The sequence below is a fragment of the Schistocerca nitens genome, chromosome 9 (assembly GCF_023898315.1).
Source record: "Schistocerca nitens isolate TAMUIC-IGC-003100 chromosome 9, iqSchNite1.1, whole genome shotgun sequence".
Taxonomy (NCBI): Eukaryota; Metazoa; Arthropoda; class Insecta; order Orthoptera; family Acrididae; genus Schistocerca; species Schistocerca nitens.
In genome coordinates this window covers 6,354,223-6,381,546 of record NC_064622.1, presented here as the reverse complement: position 1 = coordinate 6,381,546, position 27,324 = coordinate 6,354,223, and the positions used below count along the sequence as shown (strand labels likewise).

The 27,324-nt window shown below is 41.3% G+C and overlaps 1 protein-coding gene across 1 annotated transcript; it reads left to right on the top strand.

Annotated features, from left to right (window-relative positions):
- Positions 1-11: 11 nt before the first annotated feature.
- LOC126202949 (ADP-ribosylation factor-like protein 6-interacting protein 4) lies at positions 12-27,324 on the top strand. Its single transcript, XM_049937056.1, has 2 exons — positions 12-831; positions 26,879-27,324. Exons 1-2 carry the CDS (start codon positions 314-316, stop codon positions 27,009-27,011), a joined length of 651 nt encoding a protein of 216 aa, XP_049793013.1. The 5' UTR covers positions 12-313; the 3' UTR covers positions 27,012-27,324.

The window sequence follows — 27,324 nt, the reverse complement described above, 5'->3', positions numbered from 1 at the left end:
ATTTCTAGATATGTTTGTTGTCAAGTGGAATACGAATAACACGCTAGTAATTTTACATGCACTAAACTAAAGTCATATTATAATTGATGTTAAAGGCGTCACATTGTACTTCCTGTTTCTCCTACGATGTTTCCTGGACCTGTTTCGCTGCAGAGCCAAATTAGTTTTACGTTTAGTGCACGGACCATACGATATAGTACTATTTTATGAGTTATCGTGAGGCAGTGCTGTTCAGAATGTTTGTAAATAAACAATTAATCACTTTCGTAAGTAAAACGAGTGAAACCTGATTTTACAGTTTCCCGACAATATTATGAATGCTGAAGAAAATTCCAACACTAAATCTGAAGCACAGGCGCCAAATGAAGTTACTGAATTATTTCAGAAAAAGAAAAGGTCGTCTAGCTCAGAGAATGGTTCACCGAAACGAAAGAAACATAAGACCGAAAAACATAAAAAGAAGAAACGTGAATCATCATCGGAATCTGTATCACCAGATAGTGATTCATCACTAAGCACAAGTTCATCTTCTACGAAGGAGAAGAGAAAAAAACGGAAAAAGAAGAAAAACAAAAGAGAAAAGAAGAAGAAAGTGAAGAGAGAGAAGGAGAAGAGGAAAAGAAAGAAGGAAAAGAAAAGGAAGAAGAGGCAAAGCAAGGACGAAGAAATCATTGGACCAGTTCTGCCAGAGGATGCAGTCAAAACCTCGCCGTCTGTTGACACGATTTCACAGACCACTTGCAGATCTATGGCACCAATGACGAAAGAAGAGTGGGAAAAGAAGCAGAGTATTGTGCGACGAGTATTTGATGAAGAAACTGGCAGATACAGGCAAGTTGTTTATTAATTAGAAATCAACATTGTAACATACCAGTGATACAATCGAGGCTTGTAGCAGAAACCCTAGCATTTCTTGAGGCTCTATGCAATCAGTTATACCTGGATTATACATCTGATTTTAGCCGCCCCAAAAAAGTTCAGTCGGTACACACTGTTGAAAGTAAACCTTCCAGAGGTGTGCTTCTTTCACTAAAGATTTCTACATGTATCTTTTGTTCCGTTTAAATAGCATTGGCCTGGAAATTAAATGTTCGTATGCATCCATTAGTCTCCTTCAAAATTATCTCGTTTTCAAGATTTCTACATGTATCTTTTGTTCCATTTAAATAGCATTGGCCTGGAAATTAAATGTTCGTATGCATCCATTAGTCTCCTTCAAAATTATCTCGTTTTCAGGAATCAGAAATGAGTTGTCTCTCAGTTTGGTGGCTGACCATTTTGGTTGCCCTTTCCCTTGTAGCGATACATAATTATTGTGTCATTATACTAGTGCACTGAAGTACTTGTGTGTTCAACAAACCTTTTGTGGTCCTTGGCATATCCAGATTGGTGTCTGATGTGGGTAGACATACTTTAGACTATTCTTTTTTTTCAGTGATGGCATAAAATTGGCAGAAAAAATTGTTGATATGTGCGCAAACTATGCAGAGCACATTATATTTACTACTTACCTTTGTTTTAACCAAACCGGGTAAGATTTCATGGCCCCATTGCATTTTACATATTCTTATTTACCTTATATGTAACATAATATGAACAGAATTACACATCAAGAGATTTGCCAGTTGTGTAGTACAGCTTTTCTGAATTTATCTTTCATTTTTAATTATTTACAAAAAAAGAGCATTTAATATGAAATGAACAACAGCCTCAGATTATATTGCAGATGAAATCTGTTTGCACAACCTTTATTCCATGTTAAAGTTTATTGGCTTCACCAATTTAGAACAAAATTTTCAACTCCAACCTAACTTTGACATTGGTCATTCACATATCATATTTAGTAAACTGCATCATGATAGATAGCCTTCTCGGACATGGGACTTGTCAAGTTATATGTTAACAGGCAGAAGTAACCACTCCTGGCTACTTCTGCAAGGTAGAGCAATTACTTCATATATATGTATATAAGGAGAAAAGCAGCTAAGCTTTGGAAAAAGCTAGTACTGTTGGTCTCCTGGACTGTGTTATTTCTCTCTCTCTCTCTCTCTCTCTCTCTCTCTCTCTCTCTCTCTCTCTCTCTCTCTCTGTCACACACACACACACACACACACACATACACAGATGTGTATATAAAACGATTGGGGGAAAAAAAATATGCTGACTACTTCAAATTATTTCATGTTCAAGGATTCATCTATGGTGTAGAAGAAGTTGTTAAGAAGAAACATCTTCCGTTTACATTTGAAAGCACATCACATCCGTACTCTGCAAACCATCAGGAAGTGCATGGCAGAGGGTACATTCCAATGTACCAGTTATTAGGGTATCTACGTGTTCCATTGATGTATGGAATGCAGGAAGAATGATTGTTTACATGCCTGAGCCATGTATGCTGTAACCAATCTAATGTTGTCCTCACAAACTCTGTGTGATCGATACATAAGGGGTTGTTTTATTTTTGTAGATTCATCATTTAAAACCAGTTCTTGAAACTTTGTAAGTGAGCTTTCTCGTTATAGTTTATGTCTGCTTATGAGAGTGTGCCAGTTCAGATTTTCAGCATCTATGTGACTTTCTCCCAAAGGTCAAACAAATCTGTGACCATTTCTGCTGCCCTTCTCTGTATAGGCCCACATTCAATGCTCCACGTTAGTCCTATTTAGTAAATGCCCACACACTTGAGCAATATTCTAGAATGGGTCACACAAGTGTTTTGTAAGTAATTTCCTTTGTAGACAGGTTACATTTCACCTGTATAAACCTGTATAAACTGAAGTCCACAACCTGCATTACCCATGAATAAGCGTATGTGACCATTCCATTTCATATCCCTATGAAGTGTTACACACAAGTATTAGCATGAGTTGGTTGATTCCAATGGTGACTCATTGCTATTATAGTAATAGCGTACTACATTTTTTCGTTTTGTGAAGTGCACAGTTTTATGTTTCTTGCAGTGGTGACTCATTGCTATTATAGTCATAGCGTACTACATTTTTTCGTTTTGTGAAGTGCACAGTTTTATGTTTCTGTATATTGAAAGCAAGTTGCTAATCTTTGCATCACATTGAAATCTTATCCAGATCTGACCAAGTATTTATGCAGCTTCTTTCAGACAGTACTTCATTATAGGCAAATGAATCATCTGTAAAAATCTGAGATTGCCCTAGAAAATTATCCCATAAGACAACAATGACTGAGACTGTGCAACTTACAGACTTCTGTATCCCCAAAGTTGGCAATAATTCTTATGACAAGAGAACCGAGCCTAAACATTTTAAAAAGTGTGCTAATTGGTTTTTCCACTTTTAAGTTGTCATCAGTATGCATACCTAAGACATAATAACTTAGAACTTTCTATGCTGCTAATTATTTCTTGTGGATAGGCCTAATAGAAAGTAGGATAATAAAGAAACATCATTTACTATATTCTCTGTTGATGTTTCCTTGCAAGACTTCACAATGCTTTTAGTATCTGGAGACAAGACTAATTCCCCCTCCTGATTCAAGTAAAATGACATAGCATTAACATACAGCAAGAAGAGTAGGGGGCCAAAGATTGAGCACTGTGATATTCTCTTTGTAATTTCTCCACATGCAGTTTATGTGGAATTCCATTTTGTATTACGTGAGCGGTCTAAGGAGACTTCTGTATTCTGATTCTTAAGTGAGAACTAAACCAGGCATCTGCTGAACTGTGTGTTCCATAAAAACTTAACTTCTCTAATATTGTGACAGACACAATCAAATGCTTTCAATAAGTCACAGAAAATTCCAACTGATTATATTTTATCATTTAAAGATTTCATTAAGTATCCAGCAAATGTATAAATAGCTCACTCAGTAGGTGGCCCACATCAACGAAAGCGTCGAATTACACCTGTCTGCTTTGACCCGTGAAATATGGTGTTATAGTGTGTGACGTCATTACGGCATGGAGTTTTTGAATTGATTGTGGTTGTAGATGTCATGTTGTTGTATTTGATGGTGCCCTCTGGTGGTGTATGTGGGCATGCTGAGTTTAACATGTGGTATTGGGTTAATATGAGTTTTAGTTGTCATTGTCCTAATGTGGTTTTGAGTTTAGGTACTTGGTGTTGTAATGTGTGTTGTGGAAGTGTTTTCAGTGTGCTATTAAGATTTTTTTTATTATGTGGGCCTATTTGGAATTTTTGTTACATCTGATTAGTTTGGTGTTTGTTGTGTTGAAAGATGTCATTCCAATTTTCTTAATTGCTTTTATGTTAAGTATGGACATGACAGTAATGTTCGTGAGGTGTATCATTACAAGTGAGATGGGTGATAATATGATGTCTGTCATACAGTTTCTGCAGATGTTCGGTCTTATTACTGAATGTGTTAGGTGTCCCATTTGTGGCGACAGCATATGGTTGACGAGAGTTCCAGCAGCTCGGGCCAGGGACACATATATGTGGCATTTTTGGCATGTGCTGTGTGTGTGTGTGTGTGTGTGTGTGTTTTTCAGCGGAATGCTGTAAGTGAATTTTTTTAAAAATATTACTTGTTTTGGGATGGTGCAGTGCTCTTTTATTGTTGTATATTTAGTTTATCCGTACCCTAAATCCCCAATTTTCCACAGTTGTCCCATTAGTTTCATTTTATCTTTGGAGTGAAACGTTATTGTGTAATTTTTATTTTTGTTTGTGTTCGTTGGCGTGTGTGTGTGTGTGTGTGTGTGTGTGTGTGTGTGTGTGTGTGTGTGTGTAGTGACATTATTGTCGTCATTTTGTATACACCCGAAGTAGCTGTTTCCGCCATATTAATGATGTGGTTATTACGTATGGTTGGTCGGTAATAACACACACTAAGTATCGAATATGCATTTATTAATCACTGAGACAAAATGAACAAACATGGCAGAAGAACAAATTACACGCCGAGAAGAAGCTAAGACAAAGCAGTCCAAAGAAATAAGAGTGCTCCGCAGAAGGGATGCCACAGTGCTCCCCCCGGTAGTGCGGGGGACGGCGGAGGGAAGCTTCATCGCACGAATTCATAATGTTTGTGCCAGCTGGCATGAGAAGTAGGCGCATCGGAATCAGCGGTGCAAGGGTCCCGTGGCTCCAACGGCTGCGCAGGCAGAGAGACCTCGGCCGAAGGCAGGTCGGCAGCATCGGGAGGCAGGTCGGTGAGTGACCGCACCGGTTTCAGTTGATTAACAGGCACAGTCTGTGGTCATCCGTGTGGGTGGATGACGAACGTGATCATACCGTAACGTAGCACGTGGTGAGGGCTGAATAAGGCGGCTGCAAGGCTGCTCACACAGTGTCATCCCGCAGCATCACAAAGTCGCACGAAGCAAGGTCCTTGTGAATGAACACAGGCGGGGTGGAGTGAGGGCGTGGAAGAGGAATGTGGAGGCGTGCGACGTGTGTACGAACCCTTTCAACCAGAGCGGGATGATCCACGGTAGCGGCTGACGATATATCCTCAACGAACTCAGCCAGAAGGAAGAGGAATTCGCCATATAGAATCTCAGCGAGCATGGCCTTCAAGTCTTCTCTATGGGCTGAGCGAATACCAAGCAGGACCCATGGGAGGGCCTCAGACCATAGACCACTGTGACACATAAGCTTGGCCTTGAGTGTGCGGTGCCACCATTCGACCAGGCCGTTTGCCTGCTAGTGGTAAGCAGTGGTGTGAAATTTGGCTACGCTGCAGAGCCGTGCAGGGAGGACAGACTCAAACTGGCATCCCTGGTCAGTCGTGAGAGACAGGGGGCAGCCAAAACAAGCAACCCGTGCCGAGGCGAAAGAACGTGTGATGGTCTCGGCCGTGATGTCAGTAAGAGGGACTGCCTCGACCCAGCAGGTCACACGGTCGATGATCGGTAAGATGTATCTGTAACCCTCGGAAGGGGACAGGGGACCAACGACATTGATATGGACGTGCCGAAGACACCCCTTTAGAATGTTAAACTTGCCCAGTATAGGTTGAACATGCCTGCCAACCTTGCTGCACTGGCACGGAACGCACACATGGGCCCAATGCAGCAGTTGTGCTTCACGCCAGGTCAGACAAAGCACTCCATAACCAGCCGTGTCATGGCTTGTGTTCCAGGGTGGGCCAAGCTGTGCAAGGCAGTAAAGACCCCGTGACGAAGGGCGGTAGGGACCAGGGGGCGGGATGTACCCGTAGAGGTGTCACGAAGGACAGGGATCATCAACCCGTGTAGCCTATGGGGCTGGACAGAGAGCGATGACTCATTGTCTGATACTGGTTGGTTGTGGTCTTCACTTCTGAGAATGGTTTGATGCAGCTCTCCATGCTACTCTATCCTGTGCAAGCTTCTTCATCTCCCAGTACTTACTGCAACCTACATCCTTCTGAATCTGCTTAGTGTATTCATCTCTTGGTCTCCCTCTACGATTTTTACCCTCCACGATGCCCTCCAATGCTAAATTTGTGATCCCTTGATGCCTCAAAACATGTCCTACCAACTGATCCCTTCTTCTAGTCAAGTTGTGCCACAAACTTCTCTTTTCCCCAATCCTATTCAATACCTCCTCATTAGTTACGTGATCTACCCACCTTATCTTCAGCATTCTTCTGTAGCACCACATTTCGAAACCTTCTATTCTCTTCTTGTCCAAACTAGTTATCGTCCATGTTTCACTTCCATACATGGCTACACTCCATACAAATACTTTCAGAAACGACTTCCTGACACTTAAATCTATACTCGATTTTAACAACTTCCTCTTCTTCAGAAACGATTTCCTTGCCATTGCCAGTCTACATTTTATATCCTCTCTCTACTTCGACCATCATCAGTTATTTTACTCCCTCAATAGCAAAACTCCTTTACTACTTTAAGTGTCTCACTTCCTAATCCAATTCCCTCAGCATCACCAGACTTAATTCGACTACATTCCATTATCCTCGTTTTGCTTTTGTTGATGTTCATCTTATATCCTCCTTTCAAGACACTGTCCATTCTGTTCAACTGCTCTTCCAAGTCCTTTGCTGTCTCTGACAGAATTACAATGTCATCGGTGAACCTCAAAGTTTTTACTTCTTCTCCATGAATTTTAATACCTACTCCGAATTTTTCTTTTGTTACCTTTACTGCTTGCTCAATATACAGATTGAATAACATCGGGGAGAGGCTACAACCCTGTCTCACTCCTTTCCCAACCACTGCTTCCCTTTCATGCCCCTCGACTCTTATAACTGCCATCTGGTTTCTGTACAAATTGTAAATAGCCTTTCGCTCCCTGTATTTTACCCCTGCCACCTTCAGAATTTGAAAGAGAGTATTCCAGTCAACATTGTCAAAAGCTTTCTCTAAGTCTACAAATGCTAGAAACGTAGGTTTGCCTTTTCTTAATCTTTCTTCCAAGATAAGTCATAGTGTCAGTATTGCCTCACGTGTTCAACATTTCTACGGAATCCAAACTGATCTTCCCCGAGGTCCGCTTCTACCAGTTTTTCCATTCGTCTGTAAAGAATTCGTGTTAGTATTTTGCAGCTGTGGCTTATTAAACTGATTGTTCGGTAATTCTCACATCTGTCAACACCTGCTTTCTTTGGGATTGGAATTATTATATTCTTCTTGAAGTCTGAGCGTATTTCACCTGTCTCATACATCTTGCTCACCAGATGGTAGAGTTTTGTCAGGACTGGCTCTCCCAAGGCCGTCAGTAGTTCCAATGGAATGTTGTCTACTCCTGGGGCCTTGTTTCGACTCAGGTCTTTCAGTGCTCTGTCAAACTCTTCACGCAGTATCTTATCTCCCATTTCGTCTTCATCTACATCCTCTTCCATTTCCATAATATTGTCCTCAAGTACATCGCCCTTGTATAAACCCTCTATATACTCCTTCCACCTTTCTGCCTTCCCTTCTTTGCTTAGAACTGGGTTGCCATCTGAGCTCTTGATATTCATACAAGTGGTTCTCTTCTCTCCAAAGGTCTCTTTAATTTTCCTGTAGGCAGTATCTTATCTTACCCCTAGTGAGACAAGCCACTACATCCTTACATTTGTCCTCTAGCCATCCCTGTTTAACCATTTTGCACTTCCTGTCGATCTCATTTTTGAGACGTTTGTATTCCTTTTTGTCTGATAGTATTCGCTGTATATCATCGTCTTCGGCCTGAAGTCGGACGAGCTCTTTCAGATTCAGTGGTGTGGTTAGCGCGCAGATGTGGGAAAGGTAGACCACCATTCCATAGATATAGCACGCATCGGAAGAGTGCTGATAGATGTAGGTCATATGGCAGAAACTCCTCAGCAGAAGGTCCTTAGCAGGACTATGAATAGCGTCCACAAGTGGCTTATGATCTGTGTAGATCGTTAAAGGTTCCTCGAGGTTGCTACGGAAATGTGTAGTCGCCTCGTACATTGTGAAGAGCTCACAGACTAAAGCCGACCATTTACACTGGCTGTTAGTCAGTTTCTTGGAAAAGGTTGGTTGGAGTCGGAGGTGTGCTGTTGTGAAACAGCACCCACAGCTGAGTCACTGGCATCGGTAGTGATCGAGACACGGGCCTCAGGATCAGGGTGGGCGAGTGTGGCAGCCTCGGCGAGGGCAGTTTTAATGTTACCAAATGCATCGAGTGTGGGTTTGGTCCACTCCAACTTCCATTTCCCAGCGGTGTTGTTGCCGGAGAGGGTGTCGGTGAGGGCCATTTGGACGGAGGCAGCCTGAGGAATATGGCGGCGATAAAAATTATCCTTACCCAGAAAACAATGGAGCTGAGCATAATCCTCAGGGAGAGGGAGATCAAGTACGCTTTCGACACGGGAGCTCGCCAGTCAGAGGCCGCCGGCAGAGACAGTATGGCCTAGGAAGGTCACTGATGTGGAACACAGTTGAGATTTATCATGGTTGATCACTATTCCATTGGCAGCAAGGGTCGAATGAACCGCATCGAGGTGAACTTGATGTTCCTCAGTGGAGGAGGAAAAGATTAGCGTATCATTTAAGCAAGCATAAGCAAGTGGCAGTTTAAGCAAGCATAAGCAAGTGGCAGAGGGAGCAAAATGGAATCAATAACTGCTGCTATGTCTGCACAGCATTTTTCAATCCATAAGGCATGTAACATTATTCAGATAGTCCGAAGGGTGTGATGATGGCAATCTTATGAATATCTGGTGGATGCATAGGGATCTGATGGTATGCCTTGGAACAATCTAAAAATATTTCAGTCGTATAGTAATTGCGTGAAATCCTGTACATGAGGAATGGGGTAGTTATCGATAATGGTGCGAGCGTTAGGGGACCTGTAGTCCCGCAGATGCGTAAGGTGCTGTCCTTTTTAGGAACAGGGTGAATGAGTGAAGACCAGTTGCTATCGGAGGGGCGGAGGACACCTGAAGCCAACGGAACCTGAATGATCTCCTTGGCACAGAAAAGTTTGGAAGCGTTAAGGTGCCTGGCCGTATAATGTACAGGTGGGCCGTTGGTGGTGCGAATCCTATGACAAGTGCCATTACTGATGGCCGATACTCGCGAAGCGGGGTCAGCAAGAGGGGTCAAGAAGGGATCCACAGGCAACGTCAGTTCAGTGGCCTTGATGAGCCGAGGTGGTGTAGGTGGGGCGTCAGCTGTAGTCGACAATGGAAAGTGTGGTACAGGAGCCACGTGGTGCGAAGAATCAGGAGGGGCATGTGGGTGCGTCTTGGAGACTCATCTGCGGTGATGGGAGAACAACAGTGGACGGTGGAATGTTCGACACAGGAGCAGGTTGGCGAGAAGACATAGTAGAGGCATGTGTTGGGTCGCCTCATTGTGGTTCTGCATATAGACGACGTATTGTACACCGTACATGTGACAACTCAGTGGAGGTAGGGGCAATGTGGGTGGCTAAGGCGGTGTTCTGGATGTGGTCTTCGTCGATTTGTAAGCGCATGTCCGACAGGTCAGAGAGCCGTACAGTAATGCGCTCGAGTAGGGATGCACATGTGGAAAGTCTAGCCAAGGAGGCGGAGAGCGAAGTCATGCTGAACTCGTGTGATCACAAAACAGTAGAACCAGACACAGTAGAGCCAGAGACAGAGCACAGCGGCTTTCAGGTCTGGTGAAAAGTCGTAATGATGTAGAAAATCCAGCCCGATCACAGGTTCATCCATCGGCAATGTGGAAGGTCCAAAGGAAGGTGTGGACCAGTGATAGGCGAAGTGACATCTTGATTGAGCCATGGACTGCAATAGGAGAATGATTGGTGGCAATCAAGGTGAAGGTAGTTGGTGAAAGTGTGTCGCCAACGTGCTTGGCCAGGATAATCCTAACGTCGGTGCCAGTATCAAGGAGAAAGCGATTGCCCAATGACAAGTCTGTGGCACAGAGGCGTCGCATTGCTGAAGTGAGAGGGTAGGCACCGTGAAGGAATGTTGCGGGGCGTGGCGCCTAAACGTGCCTGCTGAAATCATTTGGGTAGGCCCAAGGCGCGTGGCAGTTGCGGGCAGCATCCCCGTAAGTAGCACGGAACCAGCACAGCAGGTAGGCCAATGGTGGGGCGGTGTGGAGCGGAAGGGGGCCGCAGCTGAGTGTGTCAGGGCTGGTAGCCAATCTGGCAGCTGCTCTTGCGAGGTCATCGGCTTTCAGGAGGGCACAGGCAGTACCTCCCATAGGCCGCTAGATGGCATCACCTGACTGGCAGCCGAGGCGAGCACACTGGCCTCTGCCAGCAGGGTGCGTAACCGAAGTTGCAGGTGTGCCAACTGAGGGTGATCGAGATGTCGTCCATGACAGGGGTGTCAGTGACAAAATGATAGTGTAAGCCCGATCTGCCATGCTTAAATGAACCTCAGGTGGGTCAGCGACATGAGGCAGTAGATGAAGTTGCAGATACAAAGGCATTTTGACCATCCACAATGTCCAAAGCGCAGTGTTAGGTTATGCTTGATCGTTGATTAATGCACTTAGGCGCAGCCAAAGCTGTGAAGGAGTGCAGTCGTCAAGATGCTCGTCGTGAATAATGTGGTGGATACCCTCTGCTGGAGGGCGAGAAAGACACTCGATGAGCAGTGCTATTGCCGTCGAATACTTGTGCGAGGCGGGCGGTGAGAGAAGCAAGTCACTGATGAGGTCCGGATGAGCTTGGAGGTGACTCACCTGGCAGACAAAACGGGTATTGTCATCCGAAATACCGTGGATGTCCAGAATGTGATCCACTAAGGCGAACCAAGTCTTAGGGTTATATTTTTGCAAAACCGGCAGTTTGGGAAACCTGCTGCAACACATGTTGAGGCAGTACCAGCAGATGGAGATCCATACGAGCAGAGCAGGATGCCTCCAACACCGGAAGTACAGTAGTGGTGAACAGTTCGTCGCCCGAGGTCTGCTTGGGGGGTTGGCTGCATGCAGCACATGGTGGTGGTGGGGGGGGGGGGTGTAAAAGTCGGCACGGTGTGTCCAAACTGCAGGCCCGACGAAGAACACAGCGTGGGTGGAATGGCTGGTGCCGTTGCAACAACAGGTGGAAGGGGCTACGGCGCAGCCATGGGGGGGGGGGGGGGGCTGACCCAGAAACCAGTGCAGGCAGAACGGCTGGCGCCATTACGAAAATGGGTGGAAGGTGGTCACGGTGCAACAGTCACGGAAACCGGTGTGGGGGGGGGGGGGGGCGACCGGTGTCTCCGCGATGATGTGCGAGGGTGGGGGGTGCGGGACGTGGCGTGCTGCGACACCAGACATATAAGAATGTGCAACCTCGTGCATAGAAATGTTCGATTCACAGTTCTGGAATTTCGTCGGCACTTCAAACTATCCCGAAGGAAATGGCGTCGATGAAGGATAAACCGCAATGTCTTCAACTGGAAGATCGTCCACAATGTTGTCATGCGGCGTGCAGTGCCCGTGTTGTGGCTGTTGTTGTGCTGCCATGCTAGATGGTGGCCATGTTGAGCCAGTTATGGTTAGGTGGCCGCCGGCTTGGCCAGGCATAAATAATTGTTCACTTTTAACCAAACTTGCATTAGCGCAAGCACAGTTAATAGGGTGCGTGACACTCGCACTGAAAGACACTGGTAGATCCATTGTGGCGGAAACAATGTGGGCTGGCACATGAAGTTCGCAAATGATGAAAACGAGCACAAAATAACTTGCGATGAAACAACGCCAGTGTCGGGATCACCACTGTGGTTATCACGTATGGTTAGTTGCTAATAACACACACTAAGTATCAAATATACATTTACTAATCACCGAGACAAAATGAACAAACATGGCAGAAGAACAAGTTACGTGCCGAGAAGAAGCTAGAGCAAAGCAGTCCAAAGAAATAAGACTCAAAGATAGGACACTCTGTGCCAGAGACTCCACAACGTCATGGGTCAGTGTAAACGGGTGGAATTGGATGTTTCTGTAATGCCACTGGCCCTGTAAAAACCCAAACTTGATTGGCAAAATAATCAACCCATTATTACACATGTTTGTTACAACCCTGGAGTACATTATCATCTCAAAAAATTTAGAAAATGATGTAAGGAGTGGCACTCAGTGGTAGTAATTGACACCTGTGGAGTCACCCTCTTTACAAATAGGTCATATGGTGCCATAGTTCAGTCTGGTGGAGGAAACACCATGAATTACTGATGCATTATGTGAGTGAATAAGAGTGTTACACAAATTATAGTGTCACAATTTTTAGTGTCTTAATGGAAGATGCAATCCACTTCATGAGCACTTTCACTGTTTAGAACCATGGTGACCTTCCTTATATTTCAGATGAGAATCTTAGATTAATTTTTATTTCACTAAATAATTAACCTCTCTGTTGCTTCTTCAGTGTAATGTTTTGCTTTCTTTTCTGAAGTATTTGCACCAGTTTCCTCACTTTTAAACATAATCTGCTACACTTGAACTGTCATTTACAACGCTCCTGTTCTGTTTAATATAAATAATGTCATCTTCTATGGCTTCTTTCTTGCCTTTCTATTAACTATAGTCGATATTGATTTTATTGTATTGTCTTAGCTGTCAGTTTCAGATAAGATGTGCACACTCATGATATTTTTAAAAACTTTTCTTAATGTGTCACAGTACTTTTAATAACAACAAAGCCTTTCTGGAACATTACTTGTTCTGGCAATGCTATACATGTCCCATTTTCATTGTGAAGAGCTTCTGGTACATGTAGTGATCGAAAGTTCCTTTAATGACTTCTCATTATTATATTTAATTATCTTCTTAGGCAAACTACTTTCAAAAATGGTCATTTTTAAGCTTTCCTTAAAATATTTACTAAATTTGTCAGTAACCAGCCTCATTGTTTTCGTTGAGTTTTTCTAAACTATACTTTGAGCTTGTAAGTTACGTAATGTGGCTAACTGTGTATCAAGTGCTTACAATCTATTTACCACAGGATAGGCATGTGTTTCATCTTCCTGTTGTTGTATGTCTACATCATCTGTAAGATTACTGTTATCTTGAGCAACTCAGGTAGGGGAATTTATGACTGATACTAAATTGTAAGTGGCTAACAGTAGCACTAGATCACTGTTTCTGTCAGATTCCTTCAAGAAATATACATTAAAATCAGCACACCTTAATAACCACTTCTTTTTGTCTGATAGACAACATACTAAACAAAGCATTTATGTAACTTTCACAACCACTATCAGCTGTCTTATAGACCTACTGGTAAAGTCAAGATCTATCTAATAAAAATGTAGGCTCTCCTCGAATTCACTTTTCTGAATCCAAATATTCAGAAAAATTGTAGGAGTAGCTAATAAGGAATTATTTTAATTTGTTTGTGTATGTATGTAGATTGTCAGTTTCCTGCCTGACTCCCAGGGGCATCGATGTTGCACCATAATATAGAGAAACTCGTGTGAACCCAAAGAGGAATGCTTAATTCATAAGGAAATTTTTTCTAGTTCAAGTGTTGTGATCGTGAATTGCACCATTCATTCTTAATTACTTCATTTATCAATCACAAATACTGTTAGAGAGACAAATTATTGGCATGTGAGTAGTAATGGCGGTAGTGGTGGTGGTGGTGGTTGTAGTTGTTGTAGTAGTAGTAGTAGTACTAGTAGTAGGTGATTTGTGCGTGGATCACATTTTACAATGACATTAGACACATCATATTCATACAGCTTTAAACATATGTGAAATTTGTGTGTACATTAACTGTGGCCGAGCGGTTCTAGGCGCTTCAGTCTGGAAACGCACGACCGCTACGGTCGCAGGTTTGAATCCTACCTCGGGCATGGGTGTGTGTGATGTCCTTAGGTTAGTTAGGTTTAAGTAGTTCTAAGTTCTAGGGGACTGATGGCCTCAGATGTTAAGTCCCATAGTGCTCGGAGCCATTTGAACCATTTTGTACATTAACTGTAAAGACAACACCAGAGCAAAATATGTGGGAATAAAGGAGATGACTCACTGAAAGGCAGAAGTACTGTGTCGACAGGGGCACAAATGAAAGGTACAGAGCTTTGCTAACTTTTGGAATGAAATTCCTTTCTCAAGCATGTAGGAGAAAACACACACACACACACACACACACACACACACAAACACACATATTCACACACACTCACCTGTGTCACTACATTGTGGTCAGTTGACTGCCAGCTCTTTCCTGGCCCACAGTCAGTGTACTGAGGTGAGGTGGTGGTGCAGGGTGGGGTGGGATGCGGGATGGAGAGTTGCAGGAGGCAGAGTGGGGTTTGGAGGGAAGCACCTAGCAGCTCGTGTGAGAGTGAGGAGCCACCTGTGGGCTAGCAAAGGGTGCAGGTAGAGGGGGCAGGTGGCAGATGGCTGGGCATGCGATATTGGGTAGGGGTGACAGCAAGTTACCGTAGGTTTAGGCCAGGAAGATTACGGGAGTGAAGGATGTGCTGTAAGAATAGCTGCCATCTGTACAGCTCAGAAGAGCTGCTGGTGGTGGTGGTGGTGGTGGTGGTGGGAGGAGGAGTGTACACACACACACACACACACACACACACACACACACACACAGTTTCCCCTGTCCCAGTACCTCCCCCGCCAATACCTGTCAGCTAGTTGTGTGCTGCCATCTCATGCCCCAGTCTGTGAAATCGCGTGCCCAGCCATCTACCACCTGCTCCCTCTACCGAGCCCACAAATGGCTCCTCACTCTCCCACGAGATGCTCCCCACCCCCCTCACTGCCTCCCGCCTCTCTCTGTCCCTCACTCCACCCCACCCCACCCTGCACTCCCACCTCACTCCGACAAACTCACACTGGGCCAGGAAGGAGCTGGCAGCCAACTGAGCACAATGTAGGGGGACAGGCGTGTGCATGTGTGTGTGTGTGTGTGTGTGTGTGTGTGTGTGTGTGTGTGTGTGTGTGTGTGTGTTCTTCAAGCTTGAGAAAGGAATTTCATTTCGATAGCTAGCAAAGCAGAGCTCTGTACCTTCCGTTTGTGTACCTGTCGATGACATAACGCTTCTGCCTTTCGGCGAATCATCTCCTGTATTCATTATTCTCAACCAGAAATTTCCTTACGTTAAAACACAACAAAAACCTGTTTTTTACACAGAGAAATACTAATTACTAGCATCGAAAAGACATTCACACAGGAAAAAGCAAAACACACAAAAAGCTATATTTGTAAGCTATACTGCAGAAAAATTAAACAGCAGTTTCATATAATTATATATTTTTATTTAAATATATATTTTGAAATGAATTAACACCAATACACTGCCGGCAAACTTGAGCATTTGATGCCACATGGCGTCTTTGAGCCATTGTGCTAGATGATGACGTTCGTAAACAACCTGAAGCTTCTAAATCATTACTGATCTTTTACTAGAAAATGATAAGACAGTTCTTAGATACCTGATATGATTTGTTTTAGTTAGTAATTTTAAATATATGGAGATGGTGCAATAATCATGTTAGCCATTAATAAAATTTTCTTGAATGGTATCAGATTGCTATTAATTGTTTGGAATGGACATTATTGTTTGAATCTGAAAGAGTTGTGACTGTACAGATCTGTTAGTAAGCATTTGTAAAGCAAAATTTAATTATTACTTCCATATTCAGAAATCAATAAGATTTTTCCTTTTTTTGTTATTAGTAAGAAATATTCTTATTTTTAAGTGATTTGTACATTTATTTGTTTTAAAAAAATGCTTCATTTTTGTAACTGTTCATGGCTGAATAGTATAATTGTTGATGACTAAATAATGTATCCACACAGGAGGTCAAAGAAAGCATTAATAGATTCTTTGGTTGTCCTAGTAACGAGCAAAAACTGAGATTATAATTTACACGAACATTGAATTATGTGCAAAAAAATGTTCCTTTCAAAAATAAAATGTTTACACTCTGTGCTAATCCGTTTCAGAGATAGAGTTCTATTTATGTCCCTTGTTTAATTATTTTGTTTTATTGGTATCTGATCCTGCAGTACAATTTTTGCAAAGCGAATCCAAAATTAATATTTAGTAGTTGTATGTTGTGGTGGGAAAAGGAAGATCAGGAGTCAACTATTAAAATATTACAAAATTTAGACTTAATCAGAGTGTTGTGGATATCATACATGTGGTGTTAATATCAGCTTGACAAAGGTTTTGTCCCAGCAGTCATCAGGCAGCTACATGTGGAAGTGTTGTCGAGATTATTTGTGTCAGTCAATTAGCTGTGGTCATTGGTTTAAGAGAGCGAGGATCACTCTCTTTCTTCTAGTGATGTTAACTTATTATTTTTGTTGTGAGTCTTCTGTAAGACATGCCCTGCATGAAAGTGGTGTTTGTAAATGACATGTAATAGATTGGTTTTCTTTTTTAGGGAGGTATGTGGTGGATTTATTAAGTATAGAGAACTTGTTGTAGGGCAGCATGGTATGGTAGTGGAAATTGATGAGCCAAGTTATGATAAGTAGAGGTGAAGGAGGGGGCATGATGACATTGTGGGTCTTTGGGCTTGGGTGCTTTTATTTCGGATGTGGCTTCTCTTTCTGGTTGTTGAAAATTGTATTAATAGTGTTTTGGTTTCTCTTATGGAAGAATATGTTTCAGGTGGAATTGGTTCTTATACAGGGTTAACAGGAAGGGTTACAACCACCTTGTCGTGAACTACAACTTGGAATTTTAAGACTATGAGATTGGGGCCTGTACAAATACAACTGAGTGATGTTGAAGAGCCGTAAAATCTGTTCCAGGGAGGGACAAAAGCAGCTATTCATACTGTGGGCTCCTTGATGAATATTGCTGGCAGAAGTGTGTTTCTCAGGGTGTCTGTATTTTCCAGAGGATTATGAAAATAAGAGGGAAAATGTGTAGGATGTGGGTTGTAAGTTCAATGGAAGAGTGTGTGTATTTTTTTATTTTTTTGGGGTGGGGAGGGGGAGTTTTCTGTTGGATTTGTTTCATGGATGCCATTGATGTTTTTATTTTGGTTCGTTTTTTAATATTTCAGTTTTTTAAATTTATTGTTAAATTGTGTAATTTTAATATGTTTGAGTGTTTGTCATTACCATTTGGTTTGGTCATGAGTTTCAGTCTCTCTTTCATGGAAAAATCTGTGTCTGAAAGTTAGATATTTTGTTTAGTTAAAGTAGTTATTAATGTGTAAGTTATGATTTATTGTTGTTGTTGTTGTTGTTGTTGTGGTCTTCAGTCCTGAGACTGGTTTGATGCAGCTCTCCATGCTACTCTATCCTGTGCAAGCTTCTTCATCTCCCAGTACCTACTGCAACCTACATCCTTCTGAATCTGCTTAGTGTATCCATCTCTTGGTCTCCCTCTACGATTTTTACCCTCCACGCTGCCCTCCAATGCTAAATTTGTGATCCCTTGATGCCTCAAAACATGTCCTACCAACCGATCCCTTCTTCTAGTCAAGTTGTGCCACAAACTTCTCTTCTCCCCAATCCTATTCAATACCTCCTCATTAGTTACGTGATCTACCCACCTTATCTTCAGCATTCTTCTGTAGCACCACATTTCGAAAGCTTCTATTCTCTTCTTGTCCACACTAGTTATCGTCCATGTTTCACTTCCATACATGGCTACACTCCATACAAATACTTTCAGAAACGACTTCGTGACATTTAAATCTATACTCGATGTTAACAAATTTCTCTTCTTCAGAAACGATTTCCTTGCCATTGCCAGTCTACATTTTATATCCTCTCTACTTCGACCATCATCAGTTATTTTACTCCCTAAATAGCAAAACTCCTTTACTACTTTAAGTGTCTCATTTCCTAATCCAATTCCCTCAGCATCACCCGATTTAATTTGACTACATTCCATTATCCTCGTTCGGCTTTTGTTGATGTTCATCTTATATCCTCCTTTCAAGACACTGTCCATTCCGTTCAACTGCTCTTCCAAGTCCTTTGCTGTCTCTGACAGAATTACAATGTCATCGGTGAACCTCAAAGTTTTTACTTCTTCTCCATGAATTTTAATACCTACTCCGAATTTTTCTTTTGTTTCCTTTACTGCTTGCTCAATATACAGATTGAATAACATCGGGGAGAGGCTACAACCCTGTCTCACTCCTTTCCCAACCACTGCTTCCCTTTCATGCCCCTCGACTCTTATAACTGCCATCTGGTTTTTGTACAAATTGTAAATAGCCTTTCGCTCCCTGTATTTTACCCCTGCCACCTTCAGAATTTGAAAGAGAGTATTCCAGTCAACATTGTCAAAAGCTTTCTCTAAGTCTACAAATGCTAGAAACATAGGTTTGCCTTTTCTTAATCTTTCTTCCAAGATAAGTCGTAGTGTCAGTATTGCCTCACGTGTTCCAACATTTCTACGGAATCCAAACTGATCTTCCCCGAGGTCCGCTTCTACCAGTTTTTCCATTCGTCTGTAAAGAATTCGCGTTAGTATTTTGCAGCTGTGACTTATTAAACTGATAGTTTGGTAATTCTCACATCTGTCAACACCTGCTTTCTTTGGGATTGGAATTATTATATTCTTCTTGAAGTCTGAGGGTATTTCGCCTGTCTCATACATCTTGCTCACCAGATGGTAGAGTTTTGTCATGACTGGCTCTCCCAAGGCCATCATTAGTTCTAATGGAATATTGTCTACTCCTGAGGCCTTATTTCGACTCAGGTCTTTCAGTGCTCTGTCAAACTCTTCACGCAGTATCTTATCTCCCATTTCGTCTTCAGCTACATCCTCTTCCATTTCCATAATATTGTCCTCAAGTACTTCGCCCTCGTCTAAATCCTCTATATACTCCTTCCACCTTTCTGCTTCCCTTCTTTGCTTAGAACTGGGTTGCCATCTGAGCTCTTGATATTCATACAAGTGGTTTTTCTTTTTCTCCAAAGGTCTCTTTAATTTTCCTGTAGGCAGTATCTATCTTACCCGTAGTGAGACAAGCCTCTACATCCTTACATTTGTCCTCTAGCCATCCCTGCTTAGCCATTTCGCACTTCCTGTCGATCTCATTTTTGAGACGTTTGTATTCCTTTTTGCCTGCTTCATTTACTGCATTTTTATATTTTCTCCTTACATCAATTAAATTCAATATTTCTTCTGTTACCCAAGGATTTCTATTAGCCCTAGTCTTTTTATCTACTTGATCCTCTGCTGCCTTCACTACTTCATCCCTCAGAGCTACCCATTCTTCTTCTACTGTATTTCTTTCCCCCATTCCTGTCAATTGTTCCCTTATGCTCTCCCTGAAACTCTCTACAACCTCTGGTTCTTTCAGTTTATCCAGGTCCCATCTCCTTAAATTCCCACCTTTTTGCAGTTTCTTCAGTTTCAATCTGCAGTTCATAAGCAATAGATTGTGGTCAGAATCCACATCTGCCCCTGGAAATGTCTTACAATTTAAAACCTGGTTCCTAAATCTCTGTCTTACCATTATATAATCTATCTGATACCTTTTAGTATCTCCAGGATTCTTCCAGGTATACTACCTTCTTTTATGATTCTTGAACCAAGTATTAGCTATGATTAAGTTATGCTCTGTGCAAAATTCTACAAGGCGGCTTCCTCTTTCATTTCTTCCCCCCAATCCATATTCACCTACTGTGTTTCCTTCTCTCCCTTTTCCTACTGTCGAATTCCAGTCACCCATGACTATTAAATTTTCGTCTCCCTTCACTACCTGAATAATTTCTTTTATCTCGTCATACATTTCATCAATTTCTAACACATCTGCAGACTAGTTGGCATATAAACTTGTACTACTGTAGTAGGCATGGGCTTTGTGTCTATCTTGGCCACAATTATGCATTCACTATGCTGTTTGTAGTAGCTAACCCGCACTCCTATTTTTTTTATTCATTATTAAACCTACTCCTGCATTACCCCTATTTGATTTTGTATTTATAAGCCTGTAATCACCTGACCAAAAGTCTTGTTCCTCCTGCCACCGAACTTCACTAATTCCCACTATATCTAACTCTAACCTATCCATTTCCCTTTTTAAATTTTCTAACCTACCTGCCCGATTAAGGGATCTGACATTCCACGCTCCGATCCGTAGAACGCCAGTTTTCTTTCTCCTGATAACGACGTCCTCTTGAGTAGTCCCCGCCCGGAGATCCGTATGGGGGACTATTTTACCTCCGGAATATTTTACCCAAGAGGACGCCATCATCATTTAATCATACAGTAATGATTTATAAATACAGTTATGATTTATAAATTTTGTAATTGAAAGTTACGATATTGGTAATTTTTTCAGTCCGTTGGTTCATTTCTTTGTTTTGTTTATATAGTATATTACATTATCAGCACTGGTTTAAGGGCCAAGTGACACAAACTGGTGCGTGGGGTTCCAAACTGGGACTCTGGTGCTCAAGTAAAAAATTTTTATACAGTATGGAATGTAATTAGTAGCAAAAACTCTCATGGCTGAAAGTATAACACTTGTAGAAACAAAAATGTCCCATTAAAAATAGTTCCGCAAATGAGACATTTGCTAGATAATTGCCAATTTGTGGTTACGAGCCTCCAGTGACTTCAGTATCAAATATTGTCCAAGTTGGTGCAAAAGTGTTTGATATGTAAACATTTCAATTAAGCCATTACGTAACTGACCTCGAATTTCAACTGGAGTATACCTTAACAATAAAAACAATGAAATTTAAGCACATTACAATTTGCTATACACTTTCATCTGTTAACAAAGGTGTTCCATGTGATATTCTGGCATTTGGACACAACCCTGCATTCAAGTCTGCTGTGAGTGATCACCTCATAAATTTTGACAAGACTACAGAATTCACTGTTCCAGTTCTTCATCTGTATCAATGAGAGGTTATGTACATGCCACTTCTAGGATGACTCCCAGACAGAAAAATCTGGAGGAGTGATGTCAGGTGACCTCAGAGATCTATCCATCTTGGAACATATTGATGCCTTAGTTGTCGTCTTGCATCAGCAGCAAATTGTGCCTGTCCTCCAACATGCATGTACCACATTCTCCAATGATGCGCTAGGTAATGTAGGCCATGGATGAAATTTGAGCCCAGTTATGTTATGACTTAATCAAAAAGTTTACAAAAAAATGGTTCAAATGGCTCTGAGCACTATGGGACTCAACTGCTGTGGTCATAAGTCCCCTAGAACTTAGAACTACTTAAACCTAACTAACCTAAGGACAGCACACAACACCCAGCCATCACGAGGCAGAGAAAATCCCTGACCCCGCCGGGAATCGAACCCGGGAACCCGGGTGTGGGAAGCGAGAACGCTACCGCACGACCACGAGATGCGGGCCAAAAAGTTTACATTTAAAATACATTTGTACTAACTAGGACAATATTTCATACTGAGGTCAATGGTTGCTTGTTACCGTACATTCACAATAATTTTACTGACAGATAGTCTATGGACTCATGTTTGCTGGAACATTTTTGCTTCTGCTGCCATATACTTTAGCAGTGTCAGTTTTTGCTGTTAGCTGTGTTCATCCTGTAATAACAACTTTTTTTCACAAAAGCTGTAAAAATGTCAAAAATTACTTTAAGTGTAAATGTGAACTGTATCCTCTCTTAATATTTAGTATTGGAATAAGATTTAGAAATTGATCTCTGTTACAGAGGAATGTGTATAGAGTACTTACTTTAAAATAAGAAACAGCCCTCTGTCATGATCATTAGAATTATTTATTTTTAAAGTTTTGCCAAGAGTTCAAGGAAAGGCAATTTATGCTGCCTGTGAGACGCAACTGGAGGGGGAGGTGGGGGCAAATGATACATCACTTGTTAGGGGAAAAATGTTCTGAAACCAGCACTGTAAATTATTATCAAAGTGATATCAAGTATAATTACTTTCATAAATTTTGGTTCTCAGCATTGTTAGCAGCCTTTCCAACTGAGTGAGGCGGCGCAGTGATTACCACACTGGACTCGCGTTTTGGAGGGCAGTGGTTCAAATTCGCATCCGGCCATCCAGTATTAGGTTTTCTATGATTTCCCTAAATTGCTCCAGGTGGATGCCAAAATGGCTCCTTTGAAAAGAACATGGCCAGTTTCCTTCCCCATCCCTTCATAATCTGAGCTTGTGTGCCATCTCTAATGGCTTCACTGTTGACAGGATGCTGAACTCTAATATTCCTTCCTTCCAGACTTTTCAGTTGAGATATGTAAGTCAACTGATGTTTTTGATGCTGTTTCATTAGTCACAGTGATTTTTAGCTCTCTGTATTGGTATTGGCATTTTAAGTTGAACAATACAACTTAACTGGTGTTTTCAATAGCATCTTTTGTTACTTTTCATGATTTGTTTCTGTGTGTATTGGTGTCACCTTTTGACTCTTTCTGATGCTTTCGGTTTTTGGCTTTCTGTATGGATATCAATGTTTTAAGTTGACCTAGATAACTCAACTGATGTTTCCAATACTGGATTTCGTTCTTGCAATTTTTCATTGTATGTATTGGTATTTCTTTTCAGCTTTTTCTGTTGGTATCCGGTTTTGGGTTTCTGTATTGGTATCCGTCTTTTAATTTGAACTATATATATCAGGTGATGTTTTCGATAACAGTTACAGTTAGTTTGCATTTATTTTGTGTTTTCGTGCATTTTGGAAACTAATATTGTATTGTGTTTCTGTGGTTGTTTCATCTTTGTATATTTTACTATTATAGAGATTTTGTGGTTGTTATTTTAAATTTTAGATGGTTCCCACTCAAAACCCTCAATTTGCTGTGGTTGTCCTTCAATAGTATTAGAATTTTGTATGATTCTGTATTTTATGTTTATATTTTTGCACTATGATAACATGTTATATTATTGGTTGCCATTTTTAAACCATGTTTATGTATCATCTTGGGGCTTAATATAACATCATTGGTATAGAACACTCTTGGGTATCCTACACTGCACCAGCAAACGCAGCTTTGCATTCATTACTATTTTTTTCTTCTACATTCTGAGCACTTATCTTGATCTTCCTTTCTATCCTCTTCAGGATATATTGGTCTCAATAGTTGCTTGAAGCAGAATGAGAAAACTGTTCTAACACAGAAACGAAAACTTGCAATGAGTAGCTGTTTACTTAGAGTTTAGTTTACAGTTTTATTGTAAAGGTTTAATGTGTAGCTTCTGTATTGTCTTTAATGTGGTATGGACACACTAATTCTAAATAACAATTTAGTTCTGAATAGTGATGTCCTCTCTTAGTTTTTTAATGCCGACTGGGAATTTGTTGTGGAATCTTGCCAGTTAGATGAAGCTGTGTTCTTTGTAAGTGATAGTCATTCCTACACCTTGTAGTATAATTATGTGTGTCACTGTACGACAAAGCAATGCCATTTGTTTTTCCATGCTTGATTGTTTAAGTATATAAATAGTGTAGGAACAATTAACATATTTAGTTCTTTTAATGAATTTGTACAGGATTGTCTTGTTAACAGATTTGTTGTACACCTAACCGCTTCCTTCGGCAGTTTCACCAATCTTTGAATATGTTCCTTTACACCAAATCCCGATGTTGGAATACAATATGATAGATCCGAGTAAATCGAGTGGAATAACTACAGTGTTTGATACTGCTTCGCCAACTCACAACCAAACTGATGCCTTCCAATCTAACCTTGACCTCAGGCTTCACTACAGATCAGTCTGTCAGCACAACCTGCAAACCTAAAACTAACAAATATGCAAAAGAAATATTGTCATTGTTGTGTTCTTGTTCTGTTTGTTCAAATACGATGTTGCACGCCACATTGTCATTATCTTATGGGAAGGAGTCGACTTCTGGCATCAGTAGATCTGTTTGACCTGAACAATCCACACTACATAGTCTGTAGTGCTTTGGAATTTACATTTTTTTTTTCCATTAAGAATATGATTCTACTTATTTTTAAGCAGATTTCATGTTGTGTTGCTATCAGCACCATCACCCAAGAATTTGCAACACCGTGGCTCATTTGGAACTGAGTCCCCAGTCTTTAAACTGTCATTTGACTTAGTGTTTTGTTTGCATTGGAGAAAAAGGCAAATATTTTTTTCCCACTGAAGTATGTGTTTGCAGGGGTTATGTTCTAAGAACAACTATCTTTCAGTTCTTCTCTCAAATTAGTAAGTTTGCTCATCCCAAGGTTCCTGAAGAGGCTCGTCCAAGATGTTCGGCTATCACCTCGGACAATATTCTTACTTTATACTTCTGTAGAATTTGTTTTTCACCGTAGATGGAGTGTCCCAGAAGATTATGTGATAGCACGGTATTGAGTGAAAGAATGCTGACAGTCCCGTCAAGGTGAACACAGTGGAGAGATTTCTATGTATGAAACAACCAGAATTGAGCTTTTTGGCTAACTTGTCCTGTGTTGGCACCACCTCAGTTGATTATCCATATGTGAGCAGGAACCTTGGGACTGCACGGATACATCAGGCTAAAGCATGTCACTGGTGGAGGCAAGGTGTCCTGAATTATTCTCCCGAGTAAGTGTTTAGACCTCCTGCCTGTCTGTGGTGCAGCTCTTCTCATGATGCCCTCTGCAGGCAGCAGCACTGTTGTGCAGTAAACCGTTAAGCACGGCTTCTGATAGGAATGCATGTAGCTATCACTAATAAATGAAGAACAGAGATGCAATCAGAGTGAGTTTATTGAAAAGAATTACGGTGAACTTTACAAGAAATCTACTTTTGATAATAACTAATATAATTAACTCGAAAACGGAGAGCATGCTATCTGGTCAAAAGTACCCACGTACCTATTAGTTGACATTAATATGGAGTGCGTCTTTACGATGTCTGGAACTTTGCAGGAGACACTTTCAATTAGGTGTACGAATGTCTGTGGAGGGATGGCAGCTCGTTCTTCCTCGAGAGCTCAAACCGAATAAGGTAATGCTATTGGATCCTGGAGTCTTCAGTGAAGTCAATGTTACAATTCATTCCAAATGTTTTTGTATGTCCATCCTTGCAACTGATATTCTGCGAGACTTTGGCCGTTCACTTATGAAATAAAATGAACCACCGTGTACACAATTCCACCACTGGTAAATATCTATGAAGTGGCTTCCATAGAATACTGTAAGAGTGGTGATGTGTCTGCGACCATCAACTACCGACTGACTGAGTCAGTTGAGAGGGTTGTTCAAGTATATTTCTTGTTGGACAGGTCCAGCTACTTCATAAGACACAAAATGATACCTGTAGATAGTTTCCCAATGCCTGTGTGTAAGCTACATACACTTCAGATAGTGACCACTTCAGCCAGCAGTGGACAGTGTTCCAGACTGCAGGCTGTTGTACTTCCACTTCTTTGTCTCCTAAACATCACCACCCACCTGCCTTATCCGACTGCCCTAATGAGCACAGATAGGTTAAGCAAATAATGGCTTTTGTTTAAATTGTGAACTTGTTATAAACAGCATCAAAATTACAAGCATTTTTATTGCCTTTAATTATACTTATTGATCTTCTCCTCCTCCCCATTCTTCTTCTTCTTCTTCTTCTTCTTGTACAGCTCAAATGTCTTCTTTATAATTATATTTGGCCATAGAACAGATGTAGATGTCCATCTGATTATATAATTCTTGGAGGCAGTGCTAATTTCAGAGGCAGAGGAAAACAGTGCATCATAATCATGAAATTGATGTTGTAACAATGGAAAATTGTACTGAAATGCAGGAGGATCTGCAGCAAATTGACGCATGGTGTAGGGAATGGCAATTGAATCTCAATGTAGACAAGTGTAATGTGCTGCGAATACATAGAAAGATAGATCCCTTATCATTTAGCTACAAAATAGCAGGTCAGCAACTGGAAGCAGTTAATTCCATAAATTATGTGGGAGTACGCATTAGGAGTGATTTAAAATGGAATGACCATATAAAGTTGATGGTCGGTAAAGCTGATGCCAGACTGAGATTCATTGGAAGAATCCTAAGGAAATGCAATCCGAAAACAAAGGAAGTAGGTTACAGTACGCTTGTTCGCCCACTGCTTGAATACTGCTCAGCAGTGTAGGATCCGTACCAGATAGGGTTGATAGAAGAGATAGAGAAGATCCAACAGAGAGAAGCGCGCTTCATTACAGGATCATTTAATAATCGCGAAAGCGTTACGGAGATGATAGATAAACGCCAGTGGAAGACACTGCAAGAGAGATGCTCAGTAGCTCGGTACGGGCTTTTGTTAAAGTTTCGACAAGAGACCATGAGGATAAAATCAGAGAGATTAGAGCCCACACAGAAGCATACCGACAATCCTTCTTTCCACGAACAATACGAGACTGGAATAGAAGGGAGAACCAATAGAGGTACTCAGGGGTACCCTCCACCACACACCGTCAGGTGGCTTGCGGAGTTAAGGATGTAGATGTAGATATAGATGTAGAAATAGAAGATAGCCCGTCCATAGTAACGTGAATTAATTTGTAAGGAGAGATCATCCTTTCATTACAATATGTTATTGTTTACTTTTTATTGTTTCTGCTGTAGTAATTTGAGTAAAGGCAGGTGCATTATTTTATTTATCTCATATGTTACAGGCTGATAAAAGGAGATGGTGAGGTCTTGGAGGAGATTGTGAGCAAGGAACGCCATCGTGAAATTAATCGACAGGCAACAGTGGGTGATGGAGCTTTCTTCCAAGCTAAACTTGCTACACTGCAGCCTAAATAGTAATATATTGTACTGTTGGATAGCTATTTCATTGTACATATCACATGTTATAATCATTAAGAAGTAACTTGTGTAGTACTTCTTTTCATTCACACTTATTGTAATTTCATCTCCATTTTGAAAATCAGTAGCATTTACACACATATTACATTTGAGAATAATTTGGTTACAGATTATTCATTTTTTTTTAAAAAAAAAAAGCTCATACCTACTATTCCATAAAGTAACTTTGTGGGATTCTGTTCAAGTACAAAAATATGATAATGTGTAAAGACTGAGTTTTATTCACAATACTTAACAAGTAAATGAGTGT